This window comes from Balaenoptera acutorostrata, chromosome 1 (genome assembly GCF_949987535.1).
Source record: "Balaenoptera acutorostrata chromosome 1, mBalAcu1.1, whole genome shotgun sequence".
NCBI classification, from domain to species: domain Eukaryota; kingdom Metazoa; phylum Chordata; class Mammalia; order Artiodactyla; family Balaenopteridae; genus Balaenoptera; species Balaenoptera acutorostrata.
Genome location: NC_080064.1, coordinates 79,139,311 through 79,166,141, shown reverse-complemented (window position 1 = coordinate 79,166,141; position 26,831 = coordinate 79,139,311). Strand labels below are relative to the sequence as shown.

Sequence of the window (26,831 nt, the reverse complement as noted above, 5' to 3'; positions counted from 1 at the left end):
TCACTGTAGCCGTAACTAACATCTCTCTCACGTTACCTAATTATTAAGGTATTTGTTTGTAGTGGGAAGGATTAAGATCTAGTCTCTTAGCAACTTTGAGATTTATAATGCAGTATTGTTGTCTATAATCTCTATGCTGTGCATTAGATCTCCGGGACTTATTTATCTACTAGTTGAAATTTTGTACCCTTACACCATATACCCCCAACTCCTCCACCCTACCCCCATCCTCTTGTAGCCACCATTCTACTCTGTTTTTTTACAAATTCAGCTATTTAAGACTCCACACATAAGTGATATCATACAGTATTTTTCTTTCTCTGTTTGACTTACTTAGTATGATGCCCTCAAGGTCCACACATGTTGTCATAAATAACAGCATTTCCTTCTTTCTCAGGGAGAAATTATATTTCCTTGTATAGATGTACCACAACTTTTAATCCATTCATCCATTGATGGACACTTAGGTTGTTTCCATGTCTTGGCTATTGTCACTAATACCACAGTAAACATGGGAGTGTATACATCTTTCAATATCTTGTTTCCATTTCCTGTGGGTATATACCCAGAAGTAGAAGTACTGGATCATATAGTAATCCTACTTTTAATTATTTGAGGAATATTCATACTGTTTTCCATAGTGGCTGAACCAATTTCTATTCCTCCCAGCAGGGCACAAGCGTTTCTTTACCTTCACATCCTCACCAATACTTGTCTCTTGTCTTCCTGATAATAACCATTCTAGCAGGTGTGAAGTGATCATTCATTGTGGCTTTGATTTGCATTTCCCTGATGATTAGTGATGTTGAGCATCTTTTCATATACCTGTGAGCCATTGGGATGTCTAATATGAAACGTTTTTTTCATTCCTATGGCCATTTTATAATTGAATTATTTATTTAATTTTTTTTTGGTTATAGAGTTGTATGATTGTGCAGTAACCTGGAGAACCGTAAAGATTAATAGAAAAAAACACTAATTTAGTAGGAGGAGATGTGGTTTATGAAGATTTTCATACTACATAGGATTAAAAACTCATTTTAGATTTGTAGTTTCAGATTTATTGATCACTAATCATTGCTTCCCTAAATTTTCTGCCTTATTCAGGACTGTGGATTCTTGTGGTGATCTTCTGGATGCCTTCAACAATGGGAGGTCCCTTGTGAGAACCTCTGTCCTAGTGTGGAAATTAAGTGGCTATACAGAAGGAGGTTCCCACCAAAACTGTCCCGGCACTGTCAACGGCGGCCTATAGACAAGACGCAATGGAGTACTCCATCAAATACGACAAACCCGAGTCACTGAAACAGTACATGGTAATTTGTCTCAATAGTTGATTCTTCATGTTACTTCCGCTACCTTGAGGCCACCTTATTGTCCACAGGTTTATTACCATTCGTAGTAGAAGGATCCTGATTCTTTTGAGTGAGAGTTCTAATAGACTATATTACTCCAATTTATCTCCTCCTCTCCCAAGCTGAGGCACTTTTTCTGGAAATCTGTCTGACCTCTGAAACAAAGTCAGTAAAGAGACTCAGATGTCCTCCTTGACTGAATACTTGAAAACACACAAGTTATTTTGAGCTTGTTGCTTTTACTGTGTACTCTCTCCCATTCATAATAAGCCAAGTTCCTCTGGGAAGATTCTCTTACCAGATCTTTCTTTACCTTTGCTTTTAGTTGTCTTACTGTTAATCATGCCCTGTAGATAGAACCTCAGGATGCTAGAGCTGCGAGGAACCATAGAGTTATGTAGTACAAACCAACATTTCACACGGAAGGCTCAGGGAACTTGGAAACTTCCTAGTAGTCTTAAAGAGAGTATAGTAGTCTTAAAGAGAGTATTTCAGGTTTTTTTTTTTTTTTCTGAGATGGGAGTAATTCAAGTTTCTTTAACTAGTTTTATTGAGCTATAAAACAAGCACCATAAATTTAATGCATTTAAAATGTACAGTTGATACACATGTACCAAGGTCAAGGTCCAATGATTTCACGTGGGGAAGGTGTATTTGGAAATCTTCCTGGAAGAGGTGTGGTATGTAAATTGTGAAATATTTTTACGTATTATCCAGGGTGGGATGTCTCCAGAAGAACTGTAAGTGGAAAAAAAATTATGAAAAATATGAAAGCGTTCAAGGTTACCTATGTGTAAAACTGCACATTCTTCTGACTGGTGGAAGCTAGAATGTGGCAGGGGTGGGGTGGGAGGGGTGGGGGGCAGGGTGCAGGAGGCAGCACTGGCAAGGAGGCTGCAGTGGGAGCGAGGTAGGCAGAATCTTGGAAACTTTACTTGTAGGCAGTGAGAAGCAACCAGCGAATGTTATTTGAAACAGTTGATTTCTCAGAATATTTCAGTGGAATTCCAGGTTTGACCTGCCTGACATGTTTTTTCCCCTTTCTGTCTCCAGAGCTCAGGGAAGACAAAAGAGGAACTAGAGGAATGCTTCATGAATAAAGGTGAGCTCCTTCAGGACACAGAAAAGACCTTAGCAGGTACAGGGGAGAACTCAGCTCACACAGGGGTGGGTAGGTTCCTGCAATGCCCTCTGAGACTCTGACAGGAGGAACTTCCAGAAGCAGGGACCTCCTTCTATGAACACACTCTGTTTCATCTCAAAATAACAAGGACAGTTGTGGTTATAGGTCCAGGCAGCCAGTCAGGGCCTTTCCTAGCAAAGGAACTGCCCTTGATGTGTGGTCACAGGTGAATTCAGACATGTCCATTTGCTTGTTCAAGACAGTTTGGTCACTGAGAAAGTGGAGGTTTGGGGGATGAGGGGTTGTAGCTCTCAGGGCTGACTTTTGTTTTCTTCCCTCTCTAACATCTTCCTGGAGCAACAGAGCAGGCCAAAAGAGAGGCAGCTGAGAAGGAAAAGGATCCTCTTGAGCAAAAGTTTAAAGAGCTGCTGCAAATGTTAGAGGACCAAGAAAGAGCCTTCAAGGGATTTAGAGTCAAAATCACAGACGAGATGAGAGAAAGAGACAACCTTCTGAGAAAGATGAATGAGAGGATTCAGATGCTGGAGGTAACCTGGTCTGGATCTGGGCAGTGACTGTGGAAATAGTCCTCGAACCTCAGGAAGGGGTGGGTGAAAACAAAGTCCTAGAGAGAAGCACCATTGCCCTTCACTGCTTTTGATTCATTAGAAGCTCTGAGATTTTAATGGCTTATATCCAGGCATTTGAGTTCTGATCACAGCAAGTTTTCTGAAGATTTCAGGAGGATCTTTGTACCTCCAAGCATTTATAGAATATAAATAACTTTTCCAGGGCTTGTGCTGCTCTTTTGAGGGATTCCTGGATGGCCTCACGGAGTCAATATTATATGGGTTCTCAGGATTATCAAGTAGACAGTCTGAGAGTATCTAATATCAGCAGGAGAAGTTACTGAAGCAGTACATGTAATTTGTCTTAATAGTTGATTCTTCATGTTACCCCTGTACCTCGAGGCCACCTTATTGGCCACAGATTTACTACTCTTCATAGTAGTAGGATCCTGATTCCTGTGGGTAAGAGTCTAAATCACTATATTACTCCAAGTTATCTCCTCCTCTTCCAAACTCAGGCACTTTTTCTGGAAATCTGTCTAACCTCTGAAGCAAAGCAAAAACACTCAGATGTCCTCCTTGACAGAACATGTCCAAAGTTTCCTTATGTGCGTGGAACACACAGGTTATTTTGAGCTTGTTGCTTTTTCTGTACTTCTTTCCATTCACAGTAAGCTAAGTTCCTCTGAGAAGATTCTCTTACCAGATCATTCTTTATCTTTATTTTGCTTTTAGTTGTATTACTGTTAATCATACCCTGTAGATAGAATCTCAGGATGCTACAGCTGCGGTGAACCATAAAGATTATATAATGTAAATCCAACATCTCATAAGCATGGCTCAGGGAGTTGACACTTACTAGTAGCTGGAAAGAGAGTATTGCAATATTTTTTCTGAGATGGAGTGATTCAGTTTTCTTTAAGCAGTTTTATTGAGATATAATTTAAACACTATCAATATACATTTTGTTTATTAAAAATATACAATTGATGCAAATGTACCAATGTAAATGTACAATGATTTCACACAGGGAAGGTGTTTTCTGAAATCTTCCTGGAAGGGGCATGTAAAGTAAGTTTTGAAAAATGTGTACATCTTATTCAAGGTGGGATGTATCAGAAGAACCACAAGCAGAAAAAACAGCATATGAAAAATATAAAAACCCCCCAAATTACCTATTTGTAAAACTGCACATTCTTCTGACTGGTGGAAGCTAGCATTTGTGGGGAAGCCACACTGACAAGGAGGCTGCAGGGGGAGAGAGGTAGGCAAGATCTGGAAACTTTACTTATAGGCAGTGGGAAGCAACCAGGGAATGTTACTTGAAACAGTTGATTTCTCAGAATATTTCAGTGGAAGTTCAGATTTGACCTGCCTGACATGTCTTTGCCCATTTGTGTCTCCAGATCTTAAGAAAAATAACAGAAGAACAAGAGGAACACTACATGAAGAAAGGTGAGCTCCTTCATGTTTCAGAAAAGACCTCAGCAGGTACAAGGGAGGGCTCAGCTCACAGTGGGGTGGGTAGGTTCCTGCAATGCCCTCTCAGACTCTCACATGAGGAACTCCCAGAAGCGGGGAGCTTCCTCTCTTCCTGTGGACTCACTCTGCTTCATCTGAAAATAACAAGGAGAGTTGTGGTTATAGGTCCAGGCAGCCAGTAGTGGCCTTCCCTAGCACATTCCCACATGTGCCCTGATATGTGGTCACAGGTGAATTCACACCTGTCCATCTGCTTTTTTTTTTTTTTAACATCTTTATTGAAGTATAATTGCCTTACAATAGTGTGTTAGCTTCTGCTTTATAACAAAGTGAATCAGTTATACATATACAATATGTTCCCATTTCTCTTCCCTCTTGCATCTCCCTCCCTCCCACCCTCCCCATCCCACCCCTCTAGGTGGTCACAAAGCACCGAGCTGATCTCCCTGTGCTATGCGGCTGCTTCCCACTAGTTATCTATTTTACATTTGGTAGTGTATACATGTCCATGACACTCTCTTACCCTGTCACATCTCACCCCACCCCCTCCCCATATCCTCAAGTCCATTCTCTAGTAGGTCTGTGTCTTTATTCCCGTCTTCCCACTAGGTTCTTCATGGCCTTTTTTTTTTTTTTTCCCTTAGATTCCGTATATATGTGTTAGCATACTGTATTTGTTTTTCTCTTTCTGACTTACTTCACTCTGTATGACAGACTCTAACTCCATCCACCTCATTACAAATACCTCCATTTCATTTCTTTTTATGGCTGAGTAATATTCCATTGTATATATGTGCCACATCTTCTTCATCCATTCATCTGTCGATGGACATTTAGGTTCCTTCCATGTCCTGGCTATTGTAAATAGAGCTGCAATGAACATTTTGGTACATGACTCTTTTTGACCTATGGTTTTCTCAGGGTATATGCCCAGTAGTGGGATTGCTGGGTCGTATGGTAGTTCTATTTGTAGTTTTTTAAGGAACCTCCATACTGTTCTCCATAGTGGCTGTATCAATTTACATTCCCACCAACAGTGCAAGAGTGTTCCGTTTCCTCCACACCCTCTCCAGCATTTATTGTTTCTAGTTTTTTTGATGCTGGCCATTCTGACCGGTGTGAGATGATATCTCATTGTAGTTTTGATTTGCATTTCTCTATTGATTAATGATGTTGAGCATTCTTTCATGTGTCTGTAGGCCATCTGTATATCTTCTTTGGAGAAATGTCTATTTAGATCTTCTGCCCATTTTTGGATTGGGTGGTTCGTTTTTTTGTTATTGAGCTGCATGAGCTGCTTGTAAATCTTGGAGATTAATCCTTTGTCAGTTGCTTCATTTGCAAATATTTTCTCCCATTCTGAGGGTTGTCTTTTGGTCTTGTTTATGGTTTCCTTTGCTGTGCAAAAGCTTTTCAGTTTCATTAGGTCCCATTTGTTTATTTGTGTTCTTATTTCCATTTCTCTGGGAGCTGGGTCAAAAAGAATCTTGCTGTGATGTATGTCATAGAGTGTTCTGCCTCTGTTTTCCTCTAAGAGTTTGATAGTGTCTGGCCTTACACTTAGGTCTTTAATCCATTTTGAGTTTATTTTTGTGCATGGTGTCAGGGAGTGTTCTAATTTCATACTTTTACATGTTCCTGTCCAATTTTCCCAGCACCACTTATTGAAGAGGCTGTCTTTTCTACAGTGTATATGCTTGCCTCCTTTATCAAAGATAAGTTGACCATATGTGTGTGGGTTTATCTCTGGGCTTTCTATCCTGTTCCATTGATCTATATTTCTGTTTTTGTGCCAGTACCAAACTGTCTTGATTACTGAAGCTTTGTAATATAGTCTGAAGTCAGGTAGACTGATTCCCCCAGCTCCATTTTTCGTTCTCAAGATTGCTTTGGCTATTCGGGGTCTTTTGTGTTTCCATACAAATTGTGAAATTTTTTGTTCTAGTTCTGTGAAAAATGCCAGTGGTAGTTTGATAGGGATTGCATTGAATCTGTAGATTGCTTTGGGTAGTAGAGTCATTTTCACAATGTTGATTCTTCCAATCCAGGAACATGGTATATCTCTCCATCTATTTGTATCATCTTTAATTTCTTTCATCAGTGTCTTATAATTTTCTGCATACAGGTCTTTTGTCTCCTTAGGTAGGTTTATTCCTAGATATTTTATTCTTTTTGTTGCAATGGTAAATGGGAGTGTTTTCTTAATTTCACTTTCAGATTTTTCATCATTAGTGTATAGAAATGCAAGAGATTTCTGTGCATTAATTTTGTATCCTGCTACTTTACCAAATTCATTGATTAGCTCTAGGAGTTTTCTGGTAGCATCTTTAGGATTCTCTATGTATAGTATCATGTCATCTGCAAATAGTGACAGCTTTACTTCTTCTTTTCCGATTTGGATTCCTTTTATTTCTTTGTCTTCTCTGATTGCTGTGGCTAACACTTCCAAAACTATGTTGAATAATAGTGGTGCGAGTGGGCAACCTTGTCTTGTTCCTGATCTTAGTGGAAATGGTTTCAGTTTTTCACCATTGAGGACAATGTTGTCTGTGGGTTTGTCATATATGGCCTTTATTATGTTGAGGAAAGTTCCCTCTATGCCTACTTTCTGCAGGGCTTTTATCATAAATGGGTGTTGATTTTTGTTGAAAGCTTTCTCTGCATCGATCGAGATGATCATATGGTTTTTCTCCTTCAATTTGTTAATATGGTGTATCACATTGATTGATTTGCGTATATTGAAGAATCCTTGCATTCCTGGGATAAACCCCACTTGATCATGGTGTATGATCCTTTTAATGTGCTGTTGGATTCTGTTTGCTAGTATTTTGTTGAGGATTTTTGCATCTATGTTCATCAGTGATATTGGCCTGTAGTTTTCTTTCTTTGTGACATCTTTGTCTGGTTTTGGTATCAGGGTGATGGTGGCCTCGTAGAATGAGTTTGGGAGTGATCCTCCCTCTGCAATATTTTGGAAGAGTTTGAGATGGGTAGGTGTTAGCTCTTCTCTAAATGTTTGATAGAATTCACCTGTGAAGCCATCTGGTCCTGGGCTTTTGTTTGTTGGAAGGTTTTTAATCACAGTTTCAATTTCAGTGCTTGTGATTGGTCTGTTCATATTTTCTATTTCTTCCTGGTTCAGTCTCGGCAGTTTGTGCATTTCTAAGAATCTGTCCATTTCTTCCAGGTTGTCCATTTTATTGGCATAGAGTTGCTTGTAGTAATCTCTCATGATCTTTTGTATTTCTGCAGTGTCAGTGGTTACTTCTCCTTTTTCATTTCTAATTCTATTGATCTGAGTCTTCTCCCTTTTTCTCTTGATGAGTCTGGCTAATGGTTTATCAATTTTGTTTATCTTCTCAAAGAACCAGCTTTTAGTTTCATTGATTTTTGCTATTGTTTCCTTCATTTCTTTTTCATTTATTTCTGACCTGATCTTTATAATTTCTTTCCTTCTGCTGGCTTTGGGGTTTTTTTGTTCTTCTTTCTCTAATTGCTTTAGGTGCAAGGTTGGGTTGTTTATTCGAGATGTTTCCTGTTTCTTGAGGTAGGCTTGTATTGCTATAAACTTCCCTCTTAGCACTGCTTTTGCTGTGTCCCATAGGTTTTGGGTCGTCGTGTCTCCGTTGTCATTTGTTTCTACGTATTTTTTGATTTCTCCTTTGATTTCTTCAGTAATCACTTCGTTATTAAGTAATGTATTGTGTAGCCTCCATGTGTTTGTATATTTTACAGATCTTTTACTGTAATTGATATCTAGTCTCATAGCGTTGTGGTCGGAAAAGATACTTGATACGATTTCAATTTTCTTAAATTTACCAAGGCTTGATTTGTGACCCAAGATATGATCTATCCTGGAGAATGTTCCATGAGCACTTGAGAAAAATGTGTATTCTGTTGTTTTTGGGTGGAATGTCCTATAAATATCAATTAAGTCCATCTTGTTTAATGTATCATTTAAAGCTTGTGTTTCCTTATTTATTTTCATTTTGGATGATCTGTCCATTGGTGAAAGTGGGGTGTTAAAGTCCCCTACTATGATTGTGTTGCTGTCAATTTCCCCTTTTATGGCTGTTAGTATTTGCCTTATGTATTGAGGTGCTCCTATGTTGGGTGCATAAATATTTACAATTGTTATACCTTCCTCTTGGATCGATCCCTTGATCATTATATAGTGTCCTTCTTTGTCTCTTGTAATAGTCTTTATTTTAAAGTCTATTTTGTCTGATATGAGAATTGCTACTCCAGCTTTCTTTTGATTTCCATTTGCATGGAATATCTTTTTCCATCCCCTCACTTTCAGTCTGTATGTGTCTCTAGGTCTGAAGTGGGTCTCTTGTAGACAGCATATATATGGGTCTTGTTTTTGTATCCATTCAGCCAGCCTGTGTCTTTTGGTGGGAGCATTTAATCCATTTACATTCAAGGTAATTATCGATATGTATGTTCCTATTCCCATTTTCTTAAATGTTTTGGGTTTGTTATTGTAGGTGTTTTCCTTCTCTTGTGTTTCTTGCCTAGAGAAGTTCCTTTAGCATTTGTTGTAAAGCTGGTTTGGTGGTGCTGAACTCTCTCAGCTTTTGCTTGTCTGTAAAGTTTTTAATTTCTCCATCGAATCTGAATGAGATCCTTGCTGGGTAGAGTAATCTTGGTTGTAGGTTTTTCTCCTTCATCACTTTAAGTATATCCTGCCACTCCCTTCTGGCTTGCAGAGTTTCTGCTGAGAGATCAGATGTTAACCTTATGGGGATTCCCTTGTGTGTTATTTGTTTTTTTTTCCTTGCTGTCTTTAATATGTTTTCCTTATATTTAATTTTTGACAGTTTGATTAATATGTGTCTTGGCGTGTTCCTCCTTGGGTTTATCCTGTATGGGACTCTCTGTGCTTCCAGGACTTGATTAACTATTCCCATTCCCATATTAGGGAAGTTTTCAACTATAATCTCTTCAAAAATTTTCTCAGTCCCTTTCTTTTTCTCTTCTTCTTCTGGTACCCCTATAATTCGAATGTTGGCGCGTTTAATGTTGTCCCAGAGGTCCCTGAGACTGTCCTCAGTTCTTTTCATTCTTTTTTCTTTATCCTGCTCTGCAGTAGTTATTTCCACCATTTTATCTTCCAGGTCACTTATCCTTTCTTCTGCCTCAGTTATTCTACTATTGATCCCATCTAGAGTATTTTTAATTTCATTTATTGTGTTTTTCATCATTGCTTGGTTCCTCTTTAGTTCTTCTACATCCTTGTTAAATGTTTCTTGCATTTTGTCTATTCTATTTCCAAGATTTTGGATCATCCTTACTATCATTATTCTGAATTCTTTTTCAGGTAGACTACCTATTTCCTCTTCATTTGTTAAGTCCAGTGTGTTTTGAGCCTGCTCCTTCATCTGCTGTGTGTTTTTCTGTCGTCTCATTTTGCCTATCTTACTGTGTTTGGGGTCTCCTTTTCACAGGCTGCAGGTTCGTAGTTCCCGTTGTTTTTGGTATCTGTCCCCAGTGGCTAAGGTTGGTTCAGTGGGTTGTGTAGGCTTCCTGGTGGAGGGAACTAGTGCCTGAGTTCTGGTGGATGAGGCTAGATTTTGTCTTTCTGGTGGGCACGTTCATGTCTGGTGGTGTATTTTGGGGTGTCTGTGGCCTTATTTTGATTTTAGGCAGCCTCTCTGCTAATGGATGGGGTTGTGTTCCTGTCTAGCTAGTTGTTTGGCATAGGGTGTCCAGCACTGTAGCTTGCTGGTCGTTGAGTGAAGCTGGGTCTTGATGTTGAGATGGAGATCTCTGGGAGATTTTTGCCGTTTGGTATTACGTGGAGCTGGGAGGTCTCTTGTGGACCAGTGTTCTGAAGTTGGCTCTCCCACCTCAGAGGCACGGCCCTGATGCCTGGCTGGAGCACCAAGAGCCTTTCGTCCACACAGCTCAGAGTAAAAGGGAGAAAAAATAGAAAGAAAGAAAGAAAGAGGCTATAATATAGTGAAGTAAAATAAAGCTATTGTAAGGCAAAGCTATACAGACAAAATCTCACCCAGAAGCATATACATATACACTCACAAAAAAAAAAAGGAAAAGGGGAAAAATTAATATCTCCTGCTCCCAAAGTCCACCTCCTGAATTTGGGATGATTCGTTGTCTATTCAGGTATTCCACAGATGCAGACACATCAAGTTGTTTGTGGAGCTTTAATCCACTGCTTCTGAGGCTGCTGGGAGAGATTTCCCCTTCTCTTCCCTGTTCGCACAGCTCCTGGGGTTCAGCTTTGGATTTGGACCCGCCTCTGCGTGTAGGTCGCCTGAGGGCGTCTGTTCCCCGCCCAGACAGGACGGGGTTAAAGGAGCAGCTGCTTCGGGGGCTCTGGCTCACCCAGGCCGCGGGGAGGGAGCGGTACAGAGGAGGCGGGGCGAGCCTGCGGCGGCAGAGGCCGGCGTGACGTTGCACCAGCTCGAGGCGCGCAGTGCGTTCTCCCGGGGATGTTGTCCCCGGATCCCGGGACCCTGGCAGTGGCGGGCTGCACAGGCTCCCGGGAGGGGCGGTGTGGAGAGTGACCTGTGCTCGCACACAGGCTTTTTGGAGGCGGCAGCAGCAGCCCCAGCGTCTCACGCCCGTCTCTGGGGTCCGCGCTGATCGCCGTGGCTCGCGCCCTTCTCTGGAGTTCGTTTAGGCGGCGCTCAGAATCCCCTCTCCTTGCGCGCAGCGAAACTAAGAGGCAAGAAAAAGTCTCTTGCCTCTTCGGCAGCTGCAGACTTTTTCCCGGACTCCCTCCCGGCTAGCTGTGGTGCGCCAACCCCTTCAGGCTGTGTTCACGCTGCCAGCCCCAGTCCTCTCCCTGCGATCCGACCGCAGCCCGAGCCTCAGCTCCCAGCCCCGCCCGCCCCGGCGGCTGAGCAGACAAGCCTCTCGGGCTGGTGAGTGCTGGTCGGCACTGATCCTCCGTGCGGGAGTCTCTCCGCTTTGCCCTCCGCACCCCTGTGGCTGCGCTCTCCTCCGTGGCTCGGAAGCTTCCCCCCTCTGCCACCCGCAGTCTCCGCCCGCGAAGGGGCTTCCTAGTGCGTGGAAACCTTTCCTCCTTCACAGCTCCCTCCCACTGGTGCAGGTGCCGTCCCTATTCTTTTGTCTCTGTTATTTCTTTTTTCTTTTACCCTACCCAAGTACGGGGGGAGTTTCTTGCCTTTTTGGAGGTCGGACGTTTTCTGCCAGCGTTCAGTGGGTGTTCTGTAGGAGCAGTTCCACGTGTAGATGTATTTCTACTGTATCTGTGGGAAGGAAGGTGATCTCCGCGTCTTACTCTTCCGCCATCTTCTCCTGGGAGGTGTCCATCTGCTTTTTCCAGTCAGTTTTGTCACTGAGAACATCGAGGTTTGGGGGATGAGGGGTTGCAGCTCTCAGGATTGACTGTTGTTTCCTTCCCTCTCTAAATCTTCCTGGAACAGAAGAGTGTGCCAAAAGAGAGGCAGCTGAGAGGGAAAAAGACCCTTCTGAGCAAAAGGTTAAAGAGCTGTGGCAAAAGTTGGAGGACCAAAGGAGACTCTTGGAGGGATTAAGAGCCAAAATGACAGAGGAGATAAGAGAAAGAGAGAAGACCTCAGCAGGTACAGGGGAGGGTTCTGCCCACAGTGGGGTGGGTAGCCGCCTGCAGTGCCCTGTGAGGCTGGGACAGGAGGAACTTCCTGAGACAGGGACCTCCTTCTCCTTCCCTGAACACACTCTGCTACACGTGAAAACAACAAGGCAAGCTGGTGTAGGTCCACCCAGGCAGCCAGGGCTGTTCCTAGCACATTTCCAAAACTGCCCTTGATGTGTGGTCACAGGTGAATTTAGATGTGTCCACCTGCTTTGCCTACAGTTTGGTCACTGAGAAAGTGGAGGGTTGGATACAGGAGGGTGTAGCTCTCAGATCTGACTGTTGTTTTCTTCCTACTTTAAATTCTTCCTGGAGCTGAAGAGTGGGCCAGAGGAGAGGCAGCTGAGAGGGAAAAGGAGCCTCTTAAACAAAAGGTTAAAGAATTGCAGCCAAAGATGGAGGACCAAGAAAGAGCCTTCAAGGGATTTAGAGTCAAAATGACAGAGGAGATGAGAGAAAGAGACAACCTTCTGAGGAAGATGAACGAAAGGATTCAGATGCTGGAGGTAACCTGGTCTGGTCAGGGCAGTGACTGTGGAACAAAGCCCTAGAACCTCAGGAAGGGGTGGGTGAAAATTAAAGCAAAGTCATAGAGAGAAAAACCATTGTCTTTTATTGCTTTTGATTCACTAGAAGCCCTGAGATTTTAATGGCTTATATCCAAGAACTTGAATTCAGTTCACAGTTTTTGAAGAGCCCAGGAGGACCTTGGACCTCTAAGCATTTATAGAATATAAATAACTTTCCCAGGGCTTGTGCTGCTGTTTTGAGAGATTCATGAATGGTCTCATGGAATCAATATTAATTGAGGTTCTCAGGTTTAACAAGTAGACATTCTGAGTATATTTAATATAAGGAGGAGAAGTTACTGAAGCAGTACATGGTAATTTGACTTAATAGTTGATTCTTCATGTTTCCCTCACTACCTAAAACCCATCTTATTGGCCACAGATTTACTGCTATTCATAGTAGAAGGATCCTGATTTCTCTGAGTAAGAGAGTTCTAATAGACTATATTACTCAATTCCAAATTGAAGCACTTTTCTGGATATACGGCTGACCTCTGAAGCAACGTCAGTACAGGCACTCAGATGTCCTCCTTGACTGAACACTTGCAAAATTTCCTTATGTGCTTGGAACGGACTTTAAGTTATTTTGAGATTGTTATTTTTCCTGTGCGCTCTCTCCCATTCATAGCAACTCAAGTTCCTCTGTGGAGCTTCTCTTACCAGATCTTGCATTATCTTTATTACTCTTTCAGTTGTATTACTGTTAATCATACACTTTAGATAGAATCTGAGGAATCTACAGCTGTGAGGAACTATAAACATTATATAAAGCAAACCCTACATTTCACCTGGAAGGCTCAGGGAATAAAAACACTTACTAGCAGTCTTAAAGAGAGTATTTCAGCACTTTTCTCTGAGACGCAGTCATTCAAGATTATTTAAACAGTTTTATTGAGATGTAATTCACAAGCCATAAATTTCATACATTTAAGTGTACAATTGATACAAATTTACGAATGTAAATGTACAGTGATTTCACATGGGGAAGGTGGTTTAGCGAATCTTCCTGGAAGAGGTGTGATGTAAATTTTGAAAATTTAGTACCTATTATCCATGGTGGGATGTTACTTGAAGAGCCAGAAGCAGAAAAAACAGCGTATGAAAAATATGAAATTGCCCAAGGTTAAGTATTTGTAAAACTGCACATTATTCTGACTGGTGGAACCTCCATGGATGGTGGAAGCAACACTGGAAGAGGAGGCTGGAAGGGTAACAATGTAGGCAGTATCTTGGAAACTTTACTTGTAGGCAGTTGGACACAACCAGGGAGTGTTATTCAGAATAGTTCTTTTCTCAGAATATATCAATGGAAGTTCAGGTTTGACCTGTCTGACATGTCTTTGCCACTTTGTGTCTCCAGAGCATAGGGATGATAAAGGAGGAGCTAGAGGGATGCTGCATGAAGACAGATGGGCTCCTTCGTGATGCAGCAAAGACCTTAGCAGGTACAGGGGAGGGCTCAGCTCACAGTGGGGTGGGTAGGTTCCTGCAATGCCCTCTGAGAACTCTGACAGGAGGAACTTCCAGAAGCAAGGACTTCTTCTCCTTCTGTGAACACACTCTGCTTCATCTGAAAATAACAAAGCCAGGTGTGGTTTTAGGTCCAGCCAGCCAGTCAGTATCTTTCCTAGCACATTCCCAAACCTGCCCTCAGTGACAATTTGGTCACTGAGAAAGTAGAGGTTTAGTGGATGGAGGAGGTTGTACCTCTCAGGGCTGACTGTTGTTTTCTTCCCTCTCTAAAATCTTCTTGGACAAGCAGAATGGACTGAAAGAGAGCCGTCAGAGGGGGAAAAGGAGCTTCTAAAGCAAAAGTATAAAGAGATGTGGCAGAAGTTGGAGGACCAAGAAAAAGACTTCGAAGGATTCATAGGCAAAATGACAGAGAAAATAAGAAAAGGAGAAAAGACCTCGGCAGGTACATGGATGGGCTCAGCACACAATGCACTGGGTAGTTTCCTGCAATGCCCTTTGAGAAGTCTGATGGGAGAAACTTCCAGAAGCAGGGAGCTTCCTCTCATCTGTGAACACATTCTATTACACTGGGAAAGAACAATGTGAGGTGTGGTTGTAGGTCCAGCCTGCCAGTCAGGGATCTTCCTAGGAGATTCTCCACCCTGCCCTTGGTGTGTGGACACTGGTGAATTCAGGCATTTCCATCTGCTTTTTCAAGACAGTATGGTCACAAAGAAATTAGAGGATGGGGAGCGGTGAAGGGTTACAGCCCTCAGATCTGACTATTGTTTCCTTCCCTCTCTAACATCTTCCTGGAACAGAAGAGCATGCCAAGAGGGAGGCAGCTGAGAGGGCAAATGAGCTTCTCGAGCAAAAGGTTAAAGAGCTGCAGGAAAAGTTGGAGGACCAAGAAAGAGTCTCTGAAGAATTAAGAGTCAAAATGACAGAGGAGATAAGAGAAAGAGAAAAGACCTCAGCAGGTACAGGTGAGGGCTCAGCTCACAGTGTGGTATGTAGGTTCCTGCAATGCCCTCTGAGACTCTGACAGGAGGAACTTCCTGAAACGGGGACCTTCTTCTCCCTCTGTGAACACACTCTGCTACATCTGAAAATAACAAGGAGAGTTGTGGTTGTACCTCCAGGTAGCCAGTCATACCCTTTCTTGGCACATTCTCACGCCTGTCCCTATGTGTGGTCACAGGTGAATTTAGACATGTCCATCTGCTTTTCCCAGATGGTTAGGTGACTCAGAAAGCAAGGGTTGTTGGTTGGGGAGTTGTAGCTCTCAGTGCTGACTGTTGTTTTCTTTTCTCTCTAAAATCTTCTGGGAGCAGAAGATCTGGCCAAAAGAGAGGTCGCCAAGTGGGAAAAGGAGCTTCTCGAGCAAAAGGTTAAAGAGCTGCAGGAAAAGTTGGAGGACCAAGAAAGAGCCTTCGAGAGATTTAGAGTCAAAATCACAGATGAGATGAGAGAAAGAGACAACCTTTTGAGAAAGACAAATGAGAGAATTCAGACGCTGGAAGTATGTCTGGTCTGGGTCAGGGCAGTGACTGTGACACAAAGCCTGGAACCTCAGGAAGGGATGGGTGAAAATTAAATCAAAGTCATAGAGAGAAGCACTATTGTCCTTTACTGCTTTTGATTCACTAGAAGCCCTGAGTTTTTAGTGGCTTATATCCAGGCACTTTAGTTTGGTAAACAGTGAGTTTCTGAAGAGTCCATAAGGACCTTGGTATCTCCAAGCATTTACAGAATATAAATAACTTTCCCAGGGCTTGTGATGCTGTTTTTTTTTGTTGTTGTTGTTGTTTTAACATCTTTATTGGAGTGTAATTGCTTTACAATGGTGTGTTAGTTTCGGCTTTATAACAAAGTGAATCAGTTATACATATACGTATGTTCCCATATCTCTTCCCTCTTGCATCTCCCTCCCTCCCACCCTCCCTATCCCACCCCTCTAGGTGATCACAAAGCACCGAGCTGATCTCCCTGTGCTATGTGGCTGCTTCCCACTAGCTATCTATTTTACGTTTGGTAGTGTATATATGTCCATGCCACTCTCTCACTTTGTCACAGCTTACCCGTCCCCCTCCCCATATCTTCAAGTCCATTCTCTGGTAGGTCTGTGTCTTTATTCCCGTCTTGCCCCTAGGTTCCTCATGACCTTTTTTTTTTTTCTTCTTAGATTCCATATATATGTGTTAGCATACGGTATTTGTTTTTCTCTTTCTGACTTACTTCACTCTGTAGGACAGACTCTAGGTCCATCCACCTCACTACAAATAACACAATTTCATTTCTTTTTATGGCTGAGTAATATTCCATTGTATATATGTGCCACATCTTCTTTATCCATTCATCTGTTGATGGACACTTAGGTTGCTTCCATGTCCTGGCTATTATAAATAGAGCTGCAATGAACATTGTGGTACATGACTCTTTTTGAATGATGGTTTTCTCAGGGTATATGCCCAGTAGTGGGATTGCTGGGTCGTATGCTAGTTCTATTTTTAGTTTTTTAAGGAACCTCCATACTGTTCTCCATAGTGGCTGTATTAATTTACATTCCCGCCAACAGTGCAAGAGGGTTCCCTTTTCTCCACACCCTCTCCAGCATTTATTGTTTGTAGATTTTTTGATGCTGGCCATTCTGACCAGTGTGAGATGATATCTCATTGTAGTTTTGATTTGCATTTCTTTAATGATTAATGATGTTGAGCATTCTTTCATGTGTTTGTTGGCAATCTGTATATCTTCTTTGGAGATATGTCTATTTAGGTCTTCTGCCCATTTTGGATTGGGTTGTTTGCTCTTTGATATTGAGCTGCATGAGCTGCTTGTAAATTTTGGAGATTAATCCTTTGTCAGTTGCTTCATTTGCAAATATTTCTCCCATTTTGGGGTTGTCTTTTCGTCTTGTTTATGGTTTCCTTTGCTGTGCAAAAGCTTTTAAGTTTCATTAGGTCCCATTTGTTTACTTGTGTTTTTATTTCCATTTCTCTAGGAGCTGGGTCAAAAAGGATCTTGCTGTGATTTATGTCATAGAGTATTCTGCCTATGTTTTCCTCTAAGAGTTTGATAGTGTCTGGCCTTACATTTAGGTCTTTAATCCATTTTGAGTTTATTTTTGTGTATGGTGTTAGGGAGTGTTCTAATTGCATTCTTTTACATGTAGCTGTTCAGTTTTCCCAGCACCACTTATTGAAGAGGCTGTCTTTTCTCCACTGTGTATTCTTGCCTCCTTTATCAAAGATAAGGTGACCGTATGTGCGTGGGTTTATCTCTGGGCTTTCTATCCTGTTCCATTGATCTATATTTCTGTTTTTGTGCCAGTACCATACTGTCTTGCTTACTGTAGCTTTGCAGTATATTCTGAAGTCAGAGAGCCTGATTCCTCCAGCTCTGTTTTTCTTTCTCAAGATTGCTTTGGCTATTCGGGGTCTTTTGCATTTCCATACAAATTGTGAAATTTTTGTTCTAGTTCTGTGAAAAATGCCATTGGTAGTTTGATAGGGATTACACTGAATCTGTAGATTGCTTTGAGTAGTAGAGTCATTTTCACAATATTGATTCTTCCAATCCAAGAACATGGTATATCTCTCCATCTGTTTGTATCATCTTTAATTTCTTTCATCAGTGTCTTATAATTTTCTGCATACAGGTCTTTTGCCTCCTTAGGTAGGTTTATTCCTAGATATTTTATTCTTTTTGTTGCAGTGGTAAATGGGAGTGTTTTCTTAATTTCACTTTCAGATTTTTCATCATTAGTGTATAGGAATGCTAGAGATTTCTGTGCATTAATTTTGTATCCTGCTACTTTACCAAATTCATTGATTAGCTCTAGGAGTTTTCTAGTAGCATCTTTAGGATTCTCTATGTATAGTATCATGTCATCTGCAAACAGTGACAGCTTTACTTCTTCTTTTCTGATTTTGATTCCTTTTATTTCTTTTTATTCTCTGATTGCTGTGGCTAATACTTCCAAAACTATGTTGAATAATAGTGGTGAGAGTGGGCAACCTTGTCTTGTTCCTGATCTTAGTGGAAATGGTTTCAGTTTTTCACCATTGAGGACAATGTTGTCTGTGGGTTTGTCATATATGGCCTTTATTATGTTAAGGAAAGTTCCTTTTATGCCTACTCTCTGCAGGGTTTTTATCATAAATGGGTGTTGATTTTTGTCGAAAGCTTTCTCTGCATCGATTGAGATGATCATATGGTTTTTCTCTTTCAGTTTGTTAATATGGTGTATCACATTGATTGATTTGCGTATATTGAAGAATCCTTGCATTCCTGGGATAAACCCCACTTGATCATGGTGTATGATCCTTTTAATGTGCTGTTGGATTCTGTTTGCTGGTATTTTGTTGAGGATTTTTGCATCTATATTCTTCAGTGATATTGGCCTGTAGTTTTCTTTCTTTGTGACATCTTTGTCTGGTTTTGGTATCAGGGTGATGGTGGCCTCGTAGAATGAGTTTGGGAGTGTTCCTCCCTCTGCTATATTTTGGAAGAGTTTGAGATGGATAGGTGTTAGCTCTTCTCTAAATGTTTGATAAAATTCGCCTGTGAATCTATCTGGTCCTGGGCCTTTGTTTGTTGGGAGATTTTTAATCCCAGTTTCAATTTCAGTGCTTGTGATTTGTCTGTTCATGTTTTCTATTTCTTCCTGGTTCAGTCTTGGAAGGTTGTGCAGTTCTAAGAATTTGTCCATTTCTTCCAGGTTGTCCATTTTATTGGCATAGAGTTGCTTGTAGTAATCTCTCATGATCCTTTGTATTTCTGTAATGTCAGTTGTTACTTCTCCTTTTTCATTTCTAATTGATTTGAGCCTTCTCCCTTTTTTTCTTGATGAGTCTGGCTAATGGTTTATTTGCTGCTGTTTTGAGCGATCCTTGAATGATCTCATGGAGCCAATATTAAATGGGGTTCCCAGGGTTATCAGGTGGATATTTTAAAGGAGTGTATCTAATATAAGCAGGAGAAGTTACTGAAGCACTACATGTAATTTGTCTTAATAGTTGATTCTTCATGTTACCCCCTCTACCTCAAGGCCACCTTATTGGCCACAGATTTATTGCCATTCATAGTAGAAAGATCCTGATTCCTCTGAGTAAGAGAGTTCTAATAGATGATATTACTCTATCTTACCTCCTTCTTTTCCAAACTCAGGCACTTCTTCTGGAAATCTGTCTGACCTCTGAAGCAAAGTCAGTATAGTACAGGTACTCAGATGTCCTCCTTGATTGAACACTTGAAAAGTTCCCATATGTCCTTGGAACACACTTAAGTTATTTTGAGCTTGTTGTTTTTCTGTGCACTCTCTCTCATTCATAGCAACCCAAGTTCCTCTGGGAAGATTTTCTTACCAGGTCTTTCTTTATATTTACTTTGCTTTTAGTTGTATTACTGTTAATCATACCCTGTAGATAGAAACTCAGGATGCTAGAGCTGTGAGGAAGCACAAAGATTATATAATGTAAACCCAACATTTCACAAGGAAAGCTCAGGGACTTAAGCCACTTACTAGCAGCCATAATAGAGTATTTCATTATTTTTTCTGAAATGGAGTGATTCAAGATTCTTTTAACAGTTTTTTGAGTTATAATTCACAAACCATAAATTTCATGCATTTAAAATGTATAATTGATACAAATTGACCAAAGTATGTACAATGATTTCACTTGGGGAAGGTGCTTTAGGGAATCTTCCTGGAAGAGGAGTGTCGTGTAAAATTTTTCTTTTTTTTACAAGGTCCTACTGTACAGTGCAGGGAACTATATTCAATATCTGGGGATAAACCATAATGGAATAGAACATTTGAAATTTTGACTCTTGTCTTAAGTATCTCTCTGATCCAGAGTTTCTTTTTTTTTTTTAACTTTTTATTTTATATTGGAGTTTGGCCAATTAACAATGTTGTGATAGTTTCAGGTGCACAGCAAAGTGACTCAGCCTACATATACAGGTATCCATTCTCCCCCAGACTCCCCTCCCATCCAGGCTGCCACATAAGACTGAGCAGAGTTCCCTGTGCTATACAGTAGGTCCTTGTTGGTTATTCTTTTTAAATATAGCAGTGTGTACATGTCAATCCCAAACTCCTTAACTATCCTTCCCTCCACCCTTCCCCACCTGGTAACCATAAGTTCATTCTCTAAGTCTGTGAGTCCATTTCTGTTTTGTAAATACATTCATTTGTATCATTTCTTTTGAGATTCCCCATATAAGCAGTATCATACGATATTTCTCTTTCTCTGTCTGACTTACTTCACTCAGTATGACAGTCTCTAGGTCCATCCATGTTGCTGCAAATGGCATTATTTCATTCTTTTTTATGGCTGAGTAATATTCCATTGTATATATGTACCACATCTTCTTTATCCATTCCTCTGTCAATGGACATTTAGGTTGCTTCCATGTCTTGGCTATTGTAAACAATGCTGCAATGAACATTGGGGTGCATGTATCCTTTAAGACCATATTTTTCTCTGGATATATGCCCAGGAGTGGGATTGCAGGGTCATATGGTAACTCTATTTTTAGATTTTAAGGAACCTCCATGCTGTTCTCCATAGTGGCTATACCAATTTACATTCCTGCCAACAGTGTAGGAGGGTTCCCTTCTTACCACACCCTCTCCAGCATTTATTGTTTCTGGATTTTTAAAAAAAATTTTTATTTATTTATGGCTGTGTTGGGTCTTCGTTTCTGTACGAGGGCTTTCTCCAGTTGCGGCAAGTGGGGGCCACTCTTCATCGCAGTGCGCGGGCCTCTCACTATTGCAGCCTCTCTTGTGGTGGAGCACAGGCTCCAGACGCGCAGGCTCAGCAATTGTGGCTCACAGGCCCAGTTGCTCTGCGGCACGTGGGATCTTCCCAGACCGGGGCTCGAACCCGTGTCCCCTGCATTGGCAGGCAGATTCTCAACCACTGCGCCACCAAGGAAACCCTGTTTCTGGATTTTTTGATGATAGCCATTTTGACTGGTGTGAGGTGGTATCTCATTGTAGTTTTGCTTTGCATTTCTCTAATCATTAGTGATGTTGAACATCTTTTCATGTGCCTCTTGGCCATCTGTATGTCTTCCTTGGAAAAATGTCTATTTAGGTCTTCTGCCCATTTCTTTTTTTTTTTTCTTTTTTTTTCTTTTTTAAAGGATTTTCTTATTTATTTATTTATTTATTTATTTATTTATTTTTGGCTGTGTTGGGTCTTCGGTTCGTGCGAGGGCTTTCTCCAGTTGCGGCAAGCGGGGGCCACTCTTCATCGCGGTGCGGGGACCGCTCTTCATCGCGGTGCGCGGGCCTCTCTCTATCGCGGCCCCTCCCGTCGCGGGGCACAGGCTCCAGACGCGCAGGCTCAGCAATTGTGGCTCACGGGCCCAGCTGCTCCGTGGCATGTGGGATCTTCCCAGACCAGGGCTCGAACCCGTGTCCCCTGCATTAGCAGGCAGATTCTCAACCACTGCGCCACCAGGGAAGCCCTAGGTCTTCTGCCCATTTCTTTATTGGGTTGTTTGTTTTGATGATATTAAGCCACATGGGCTGTTTGTAGATTTTGGAGACTAATCTGTTGTTGGTCGCATCATTTGCAAATATTTTCTCCAAATCTGTGGGTTGTCTTTTCATTTTGTTTATGGTTTCCTTTGCTGTGCAAAAGCTTTTGAGTTTAATTAGCCCCCATTTGTTTATTTTTGTTTTTATTTCCATTACTCTGTGAGCCAGATTGGAAAAGATATTGCTGCAATTTGTGTCAGAGAGTGTTCTGACTATGTTTTCCTCTAGGAGTTTTATAGTGTCTGGTCTCACATTTAGGTCTTTAATCCATTTTGAGCTTATTTTTGTGTATGGTGTTAAAGAATGATCTAATTTCATTTTTTTACATGTAGCTATCCAGTTTTCCCAGCACCATTTGTTGAAGAGACTGTCTTTCCACCATTGTACAGTCTTGCCTTCTTTGTCCTAGATTAATTGACCATAGTTGTGTGGGATTATTCCTGGGCTTTCTATCCTGTTCCATTGATCTATAGTTCTATTTTTGTGCCAGTACCATACTGGTTTGATGACTATAGCTTTGCAGTATAGTCTGAAGTCAGGGAGCCTGATTCCTCCCGCTCTTTTTTTCTATCTCAAGATTGCTTTGGCTCTTTGGAGTCTTTTGTGTCTCCCTACAAATTTTAAGATTTTTTGTTCTAGTTCTGTGAAAAATGCCATTGGTAATTTGATAGGAATTGCACTGAATCTATAGATTGCCTTGGGTAGTATAGTCATTTTGACAATATTTATTCTTCCAATCCAAGAACATGGTATATCTTTCCATCTGTTTGTGTCTTCAATTTTTTCATCAGTGTCTTATAGTTTTTGGAGTACAGGTCTTTTGTCTCCTTAGGTAAGTTTATTCCTAGGTATTTTATTCTTTTTGATGCAGTGGTAAATGGGATTGTTTCTTGAATTTCTCTTTCTGATCTTGCATTGTTAATGTATAGAAATGCAAGAGATTTCTGTGTATTAATTTTGCAACCTGCAACTTTACCAAATTCATTGATGAATGCTAGTAGTTTTCTGGTAGTGTCTTTAGGATTTTCTATGTATAGCATCATGTCATCTGTAAACAGTGACAATTTAACTTCTTCATTTCCAATTTGGATTCGTTTTTCTTCTCTGATTGCCGTAGCTAGGACTTCCAAATCTATGTTGAATAAAAGTGGTGAGAGTGGGCATCCTTGTCTTGTTCCTGATCTTAGAGGGAATGCTTTCAGCTTTTCAATGTTGAGTATGATGCTAGCTGTATGTTTGTCATATATGGCCTTTATTATGTTGAGGTAGATTCCCTCTATGCCCACTTTCTGGAGAATTTTTATCATAAATGGGTGTTGAATTTTTTCAAAAGCTTTTTCTGCATCTATTGAGATGATCATATTATTTTTATTCTTCAATTAGTTGATGTGGTGTAGAGTGTGATGTAAATTTTGAAAATTTGTACATATTATCCAAGGTGGGATGTTACCAGAAGAGTCACAAGCAGTAAAATACAGCATATGAAAAAAATATGAAAGCACCCAAGGTTACCTATTTGTAAAACTGCACATTCTTCTGACTGGTGGAACTTAGCATGGGTGGTAGAAGTAAAACTGGCAAGGAGGCTAGAGGGGTAGCGAGGCAGGCAGGATCTGGTAAATTTACTTGAAGAGTGGGAAGCAACCAGGGAATGTTATTCAGAACAGTTCATTTCTCAGAACATTTCAGTTGAAGTTCAGGTCAGACCTACCTGACATGTCTTTGCCTCTTTCTGGTCTCCAGTGCTTACTTAGGATACCAGAAAAACCAGAGGAACACTACATGAAGAAAGGTGAGCTCCCTTGTGATGCAGAAATGAACGTAGCATGTACAGGGGAGAACTCAGCTCACAGTGGGGTGGGTAGGTTCCTGCAATGACCTCTGAGACTCTGACAGAAGGAATTTCCAGAAGCAGGGACCTTCTCCTTCTGTGAACACACTCTGCTACATCTGCAAAAACAAGGCTAATTGCTGTTGTAGGTCCAGCCAGTCAGTCAGGGCCTTTCCTAGAAGGTTCCCAAACCTGCCCTTGTGTGTGGTCACAGGTGTATTTAGACATGTCCATCTCCTTTTTCACAACAGTTTGGTCACTGACAGAGTGGAAGTTTGGGGTATGGTGGGCTCTACCTCTCAGGGCTAACTGTTGATTTCTTCCCTATCTAAAATCTTCCAGAAGCAGAAGAGCAGGCCAAAAAAGAGGCAGCTGAGAGGGAAAAGGAGGCTCTTGGACAAAAGGTTGAAGAATTGCAGCAAAAGTTGGAGAACCAAGAAAGAATCTTCGAGATAGTAAGAGTCAAAATGACAGAGGAGTTGAATGAAAGGAAAAAGGCCTTAGCAGGTACACGGGAGGGCTCAGCTCACAGTGGGGTGGGTAGGTTCCTGCAATGCCCTCTGAGAACTCTGACAGGAGGAGCTTCCAGAAGCTCCTCTCCTCCTGTGAACTCACTCTGCTTCATCTGAAAATAAGAAGGAAAGTTGTGGTTGTAGCTCCATCTAGCCAGTCAGGGCCTTTCCTAGCACATTTCCAAACCTGTCCTTGTTATGTGGTCACAGGTGAATTTAGACGTGTCCAACTGCTTCTTCACGACAGTTTGGTCACAGAGAACGTGGAGGGTTGGGAATTGGGGGGGTTGTAGCTCTCAGATCTGACTGTTGGTTCCTTCCCTTTCAAACATCGCCCTGGAGCAGAAGAGCAGGCCAAAAGAGAGGCAGCTGAGAAGGAAAAGGAGTGTCTTGAACAAAAGGTTAAAGAGCTGCAGAAAAATTTGGAAGACCAAGAAAGAGCCTTCGAGGGATTAAGAGCCAAAATGACAGAGGAGATAAGGGAAAGTGAAAAGACCTCAGCAGGTACTGGGAGGGCTCAGATCACAGTGGGGTAGGAAGTTTCCTGCAATGTCCTCTGAGAACTATGACAGGAGGAACTTCCAGAAGCAGAGACCTTCTTCTCCTTCCCTGAACACACTCTGCTACATGTGAAAACAAGCCCAGTTATGGTTGTACATCTATCCAGCTAGTCAGAGCCTTTCCTAGCACACTCTCACACCTGCCCTTGATATGTGATCACAGGTGAATTCAGACATGTCCATTTGCTTTTTTCAAGACAGTTTGGTCACTGAGAAAGTGGAGGGGTGGGGGATGAGGGTTGTAGCTCTCAGGGCTGACTATTGTTTTCTTCCCTGTGTATAATCTTCCTGGAGCAGAACAAGCCAAAAGAAAGGCCACTGAGAGGGGAAAGGAGCTTTCTGAGCAAAAGTTTAATGAATTGCAGCAAAAGTTTGAGGACCAAGGAAGAGCCTTTGAGGCATTTAGAGTCAAAATGACAGAGGAGATGAAAGAAAGAGACAATCTTCTGAGAAAGATGAATGAGAGGATTCAGATGTTGAAGGTAACCTGGTCTGGGTCTGGGCAGTGACTGTGGAACAAAGCCCTGGAACCTCAGGAAGGGATGAGTGAAAATTAAAGCAGTCATAGAGAGAAGCACCACGGTCTTTTACTGCTTTAGATTCACTAGAAGCCCTGAGATTTTAATGGCTTGTATCCAGGCACTTGAGTTCTCTTCACAGTGAGTTTCTGAAGGGTCTTGGTACCTCCAAGCATTTACAGAATATAAATAACTTTCCCAGGGCTTGTGCTGCTGTTTTGAGGTATTCCTGCATGGTCTCATGGGGCCAGTATTAAATGGGGTTCCCAGGGTTTTCAAGTGGATTTCTAACCAATGGTATCTAATATCAATAGAAGCAGGAATTGGTTCAGTTTACCAAGCTTCCTGCCAATTTTCAGGAATCCTACTACCCCCAAAGACCCTAAGACAGATCCTTGCTGACCTAAAACTGTCAAATATGCACAGACTTAGAAATATTGGCAACTGACAGCTCCTAATCTGGCTGCAGTTGTCTGCAGGTGAGGATGACCTTCAGAACAGCCTTCAGTAGAGGGGCAGTTCTCTCTTCTTCCACCTGGAACTTAGCTTAGGAGTTCTGGGTATTTTCAATATGTGGGTGAGAATTCGTACCATTCACAGGGAGGGCTCCCACCCAAAGAGCATAAATTTGGCTGGAATATCTTATAACAATTGTCCTTATGCCTGGTTAGCACTCTAGGAAACCCCTAGTGATGAGTGAGTATGAATAAGGTTGTGCTATGCTTCCTCTCACCTTCCGAGCCTAAACCAGGAGATATTCTTGATGAAAATAATATCTTCTCATGATCTATTCAGAAAGAGCTTTTTAAAAGAAATCACAGATGATTTTATAAATTGTTAATGGAAAATCTTGTTTTTGAAATATTGAAACTTTGAAAAGTTTTCAGTTTACTAACATATCATACATTTTTAGGTCACAGGGAGCAATGATAATGACAATGGTTATGAGCAAAATACTGAAAACGACTGCACTTCATAGACACAGGAAGACAGTGACAAAGAAAATACTTCATGGCCTTTTGTTTTGGTCTCAGATTTGGGAGAAGATAAAACATGTGTGGTCACTAATTACCCAGTTTTTTTCTTGTTTAAATTCTGGTAATATTAAAAGTTTTTATAACAGCTTTGTGATCTGGATTATTTTTATTTATGTATGCACTTTTTCTTTTTTCATCAAAATTTTAATATAAAAATAGCAAAATTATCTACTATAGGACATCAATGCCTGGCACACAAAGTATAGAATTAATGTTGCTGGATAGTTAATTTAAATGGAAATGGAAACAACTGAGTAGAAGATAAAGAGGAGGTCAAATTTGTAATATCTTGAAAAAAAGCAACATTAGAATATACTTATTAAATAATGCTTCTGAAAGTCACATATAAATAATTATACAAATGAATATGTATACTGATTTCTTGAGAGGAAAGGACTAATTTCTTATATAAAACAATTATCTTTTACTTCACCTGTAAATTTTATGTGTTTTGAGTTAAAATTTCACAAAGGCTGATTGTAAATTTTAAATGGAGCTGATCAAACAAATTAAAAAGCCGTGACAATTCAGAAGGGGTACAATGAAGTTTATAGAACTGCAATAAATAGAACAATGTATCATTGAGGCAGAAATATGAAAACAAAGAATAAGAACATGCTACATAGTCTAAAAATAGAACCAAAAATACACCT

The 26,831-nt window shown here is 41.1% G+C and overlaps 2 protein-coding genes across 2 annotated transcripts; both read left to right on the top strand.

Moving 5' to 3' along the window:
- Positions 1-1,254: 1,254 nt before the first annotated feature.
- Positions 1,255-12,312, top strand: LOC130708481 (uncharacterized). The gene is made up of 5 exons (XM_057549105.1): positions 1,255-1,316; positions 2,409-2,457; positions 2,842-3,026; positions 4,454-4,502; positions 11,948-12,312. The coding sequence occupies exons 1-5, from the start codon at positions 1,266-1,268 to the stop codon at positions 12,310-12,312; spliced, it is 699 nt and encodes a 232-aa protein (XP_057405088.1). The 5' UTR covers positions 1,255-1,265.
- LOC103000355 (golgin subfamily A member 6-like protein 25) lies at positions 12,191-26,209 on the top strand. Its single transcript, XM_057532236.1, has 10 exons — positions 12,191-12,644; positions 14,068-14,152; positions 14,470-14,625; positions 14,984-15,148; positions 15,497-15,684; positions 23,464-23,512; positions 23,894-24,058; positions 24,409-24,567; positions 24,921-25,105; positions 26,055-26,209. Exons 1-10 carry the CDS (start codon positions 12,534-12,536, stop codon positions 26,118-26,120), a joined length of 1,329 nt encoding a protein of 442 aa, XP_057388219.1. The 5' UTR covers positions 12,191-12,533; the 3' UTR covers positions 26,121-26,209.
- Positions 26,210-26,831: the final 622 nt, after the last annotated feature.

Excerpts from the sequence above, each read along its gene's own strand:
- LOC103000355 (XM_057532236.1), top strand. The coding sequence starts at position 12,534 with ATGGAGGACCAAGAAAGAGCCTTCAAGGGATTTAGAGTCAAAATGACA. Across the intron at positions 12,645-14,067 it reads AAAGGATTCAGATGCTGGAG|AGCATAGGGATGATAAAGGA; the intron begins GTAACCTGGTCT and ends TTGTGTCTCCAG. Across the intron at positions 24,568-24,920 it reads AAGTGAAAAGACCTCAGCAG|AACAAGCCAAAAGAAAGGCC; the intron begins GTACTGGGAGGG and ends TTCCTGGAGCAG.
- LOC130708481 (XM_057549105.1), top strand. The coding sequence starts at position 1,266 with ATGGAGTACTCCATCAAATACGACAAACCCGAGTCACTGAAACAGTAC. Across the intron at positions 1,317-2,408 it reads AGTCACTGAAACAGTACATG|AGCTCAGGGAAGACAAAAGA; the intron begins GTAATTTGTCTC and ends TTCTGTCTCCAG. Across the intron at positions 2,458-2,841 it reads GGAATGCTTCATGAATAAAG|AGCAGGCCAAAAGAGAGGCA; the intron begins GTGAGCTCCTTC and ends CTGGAGCAACAG.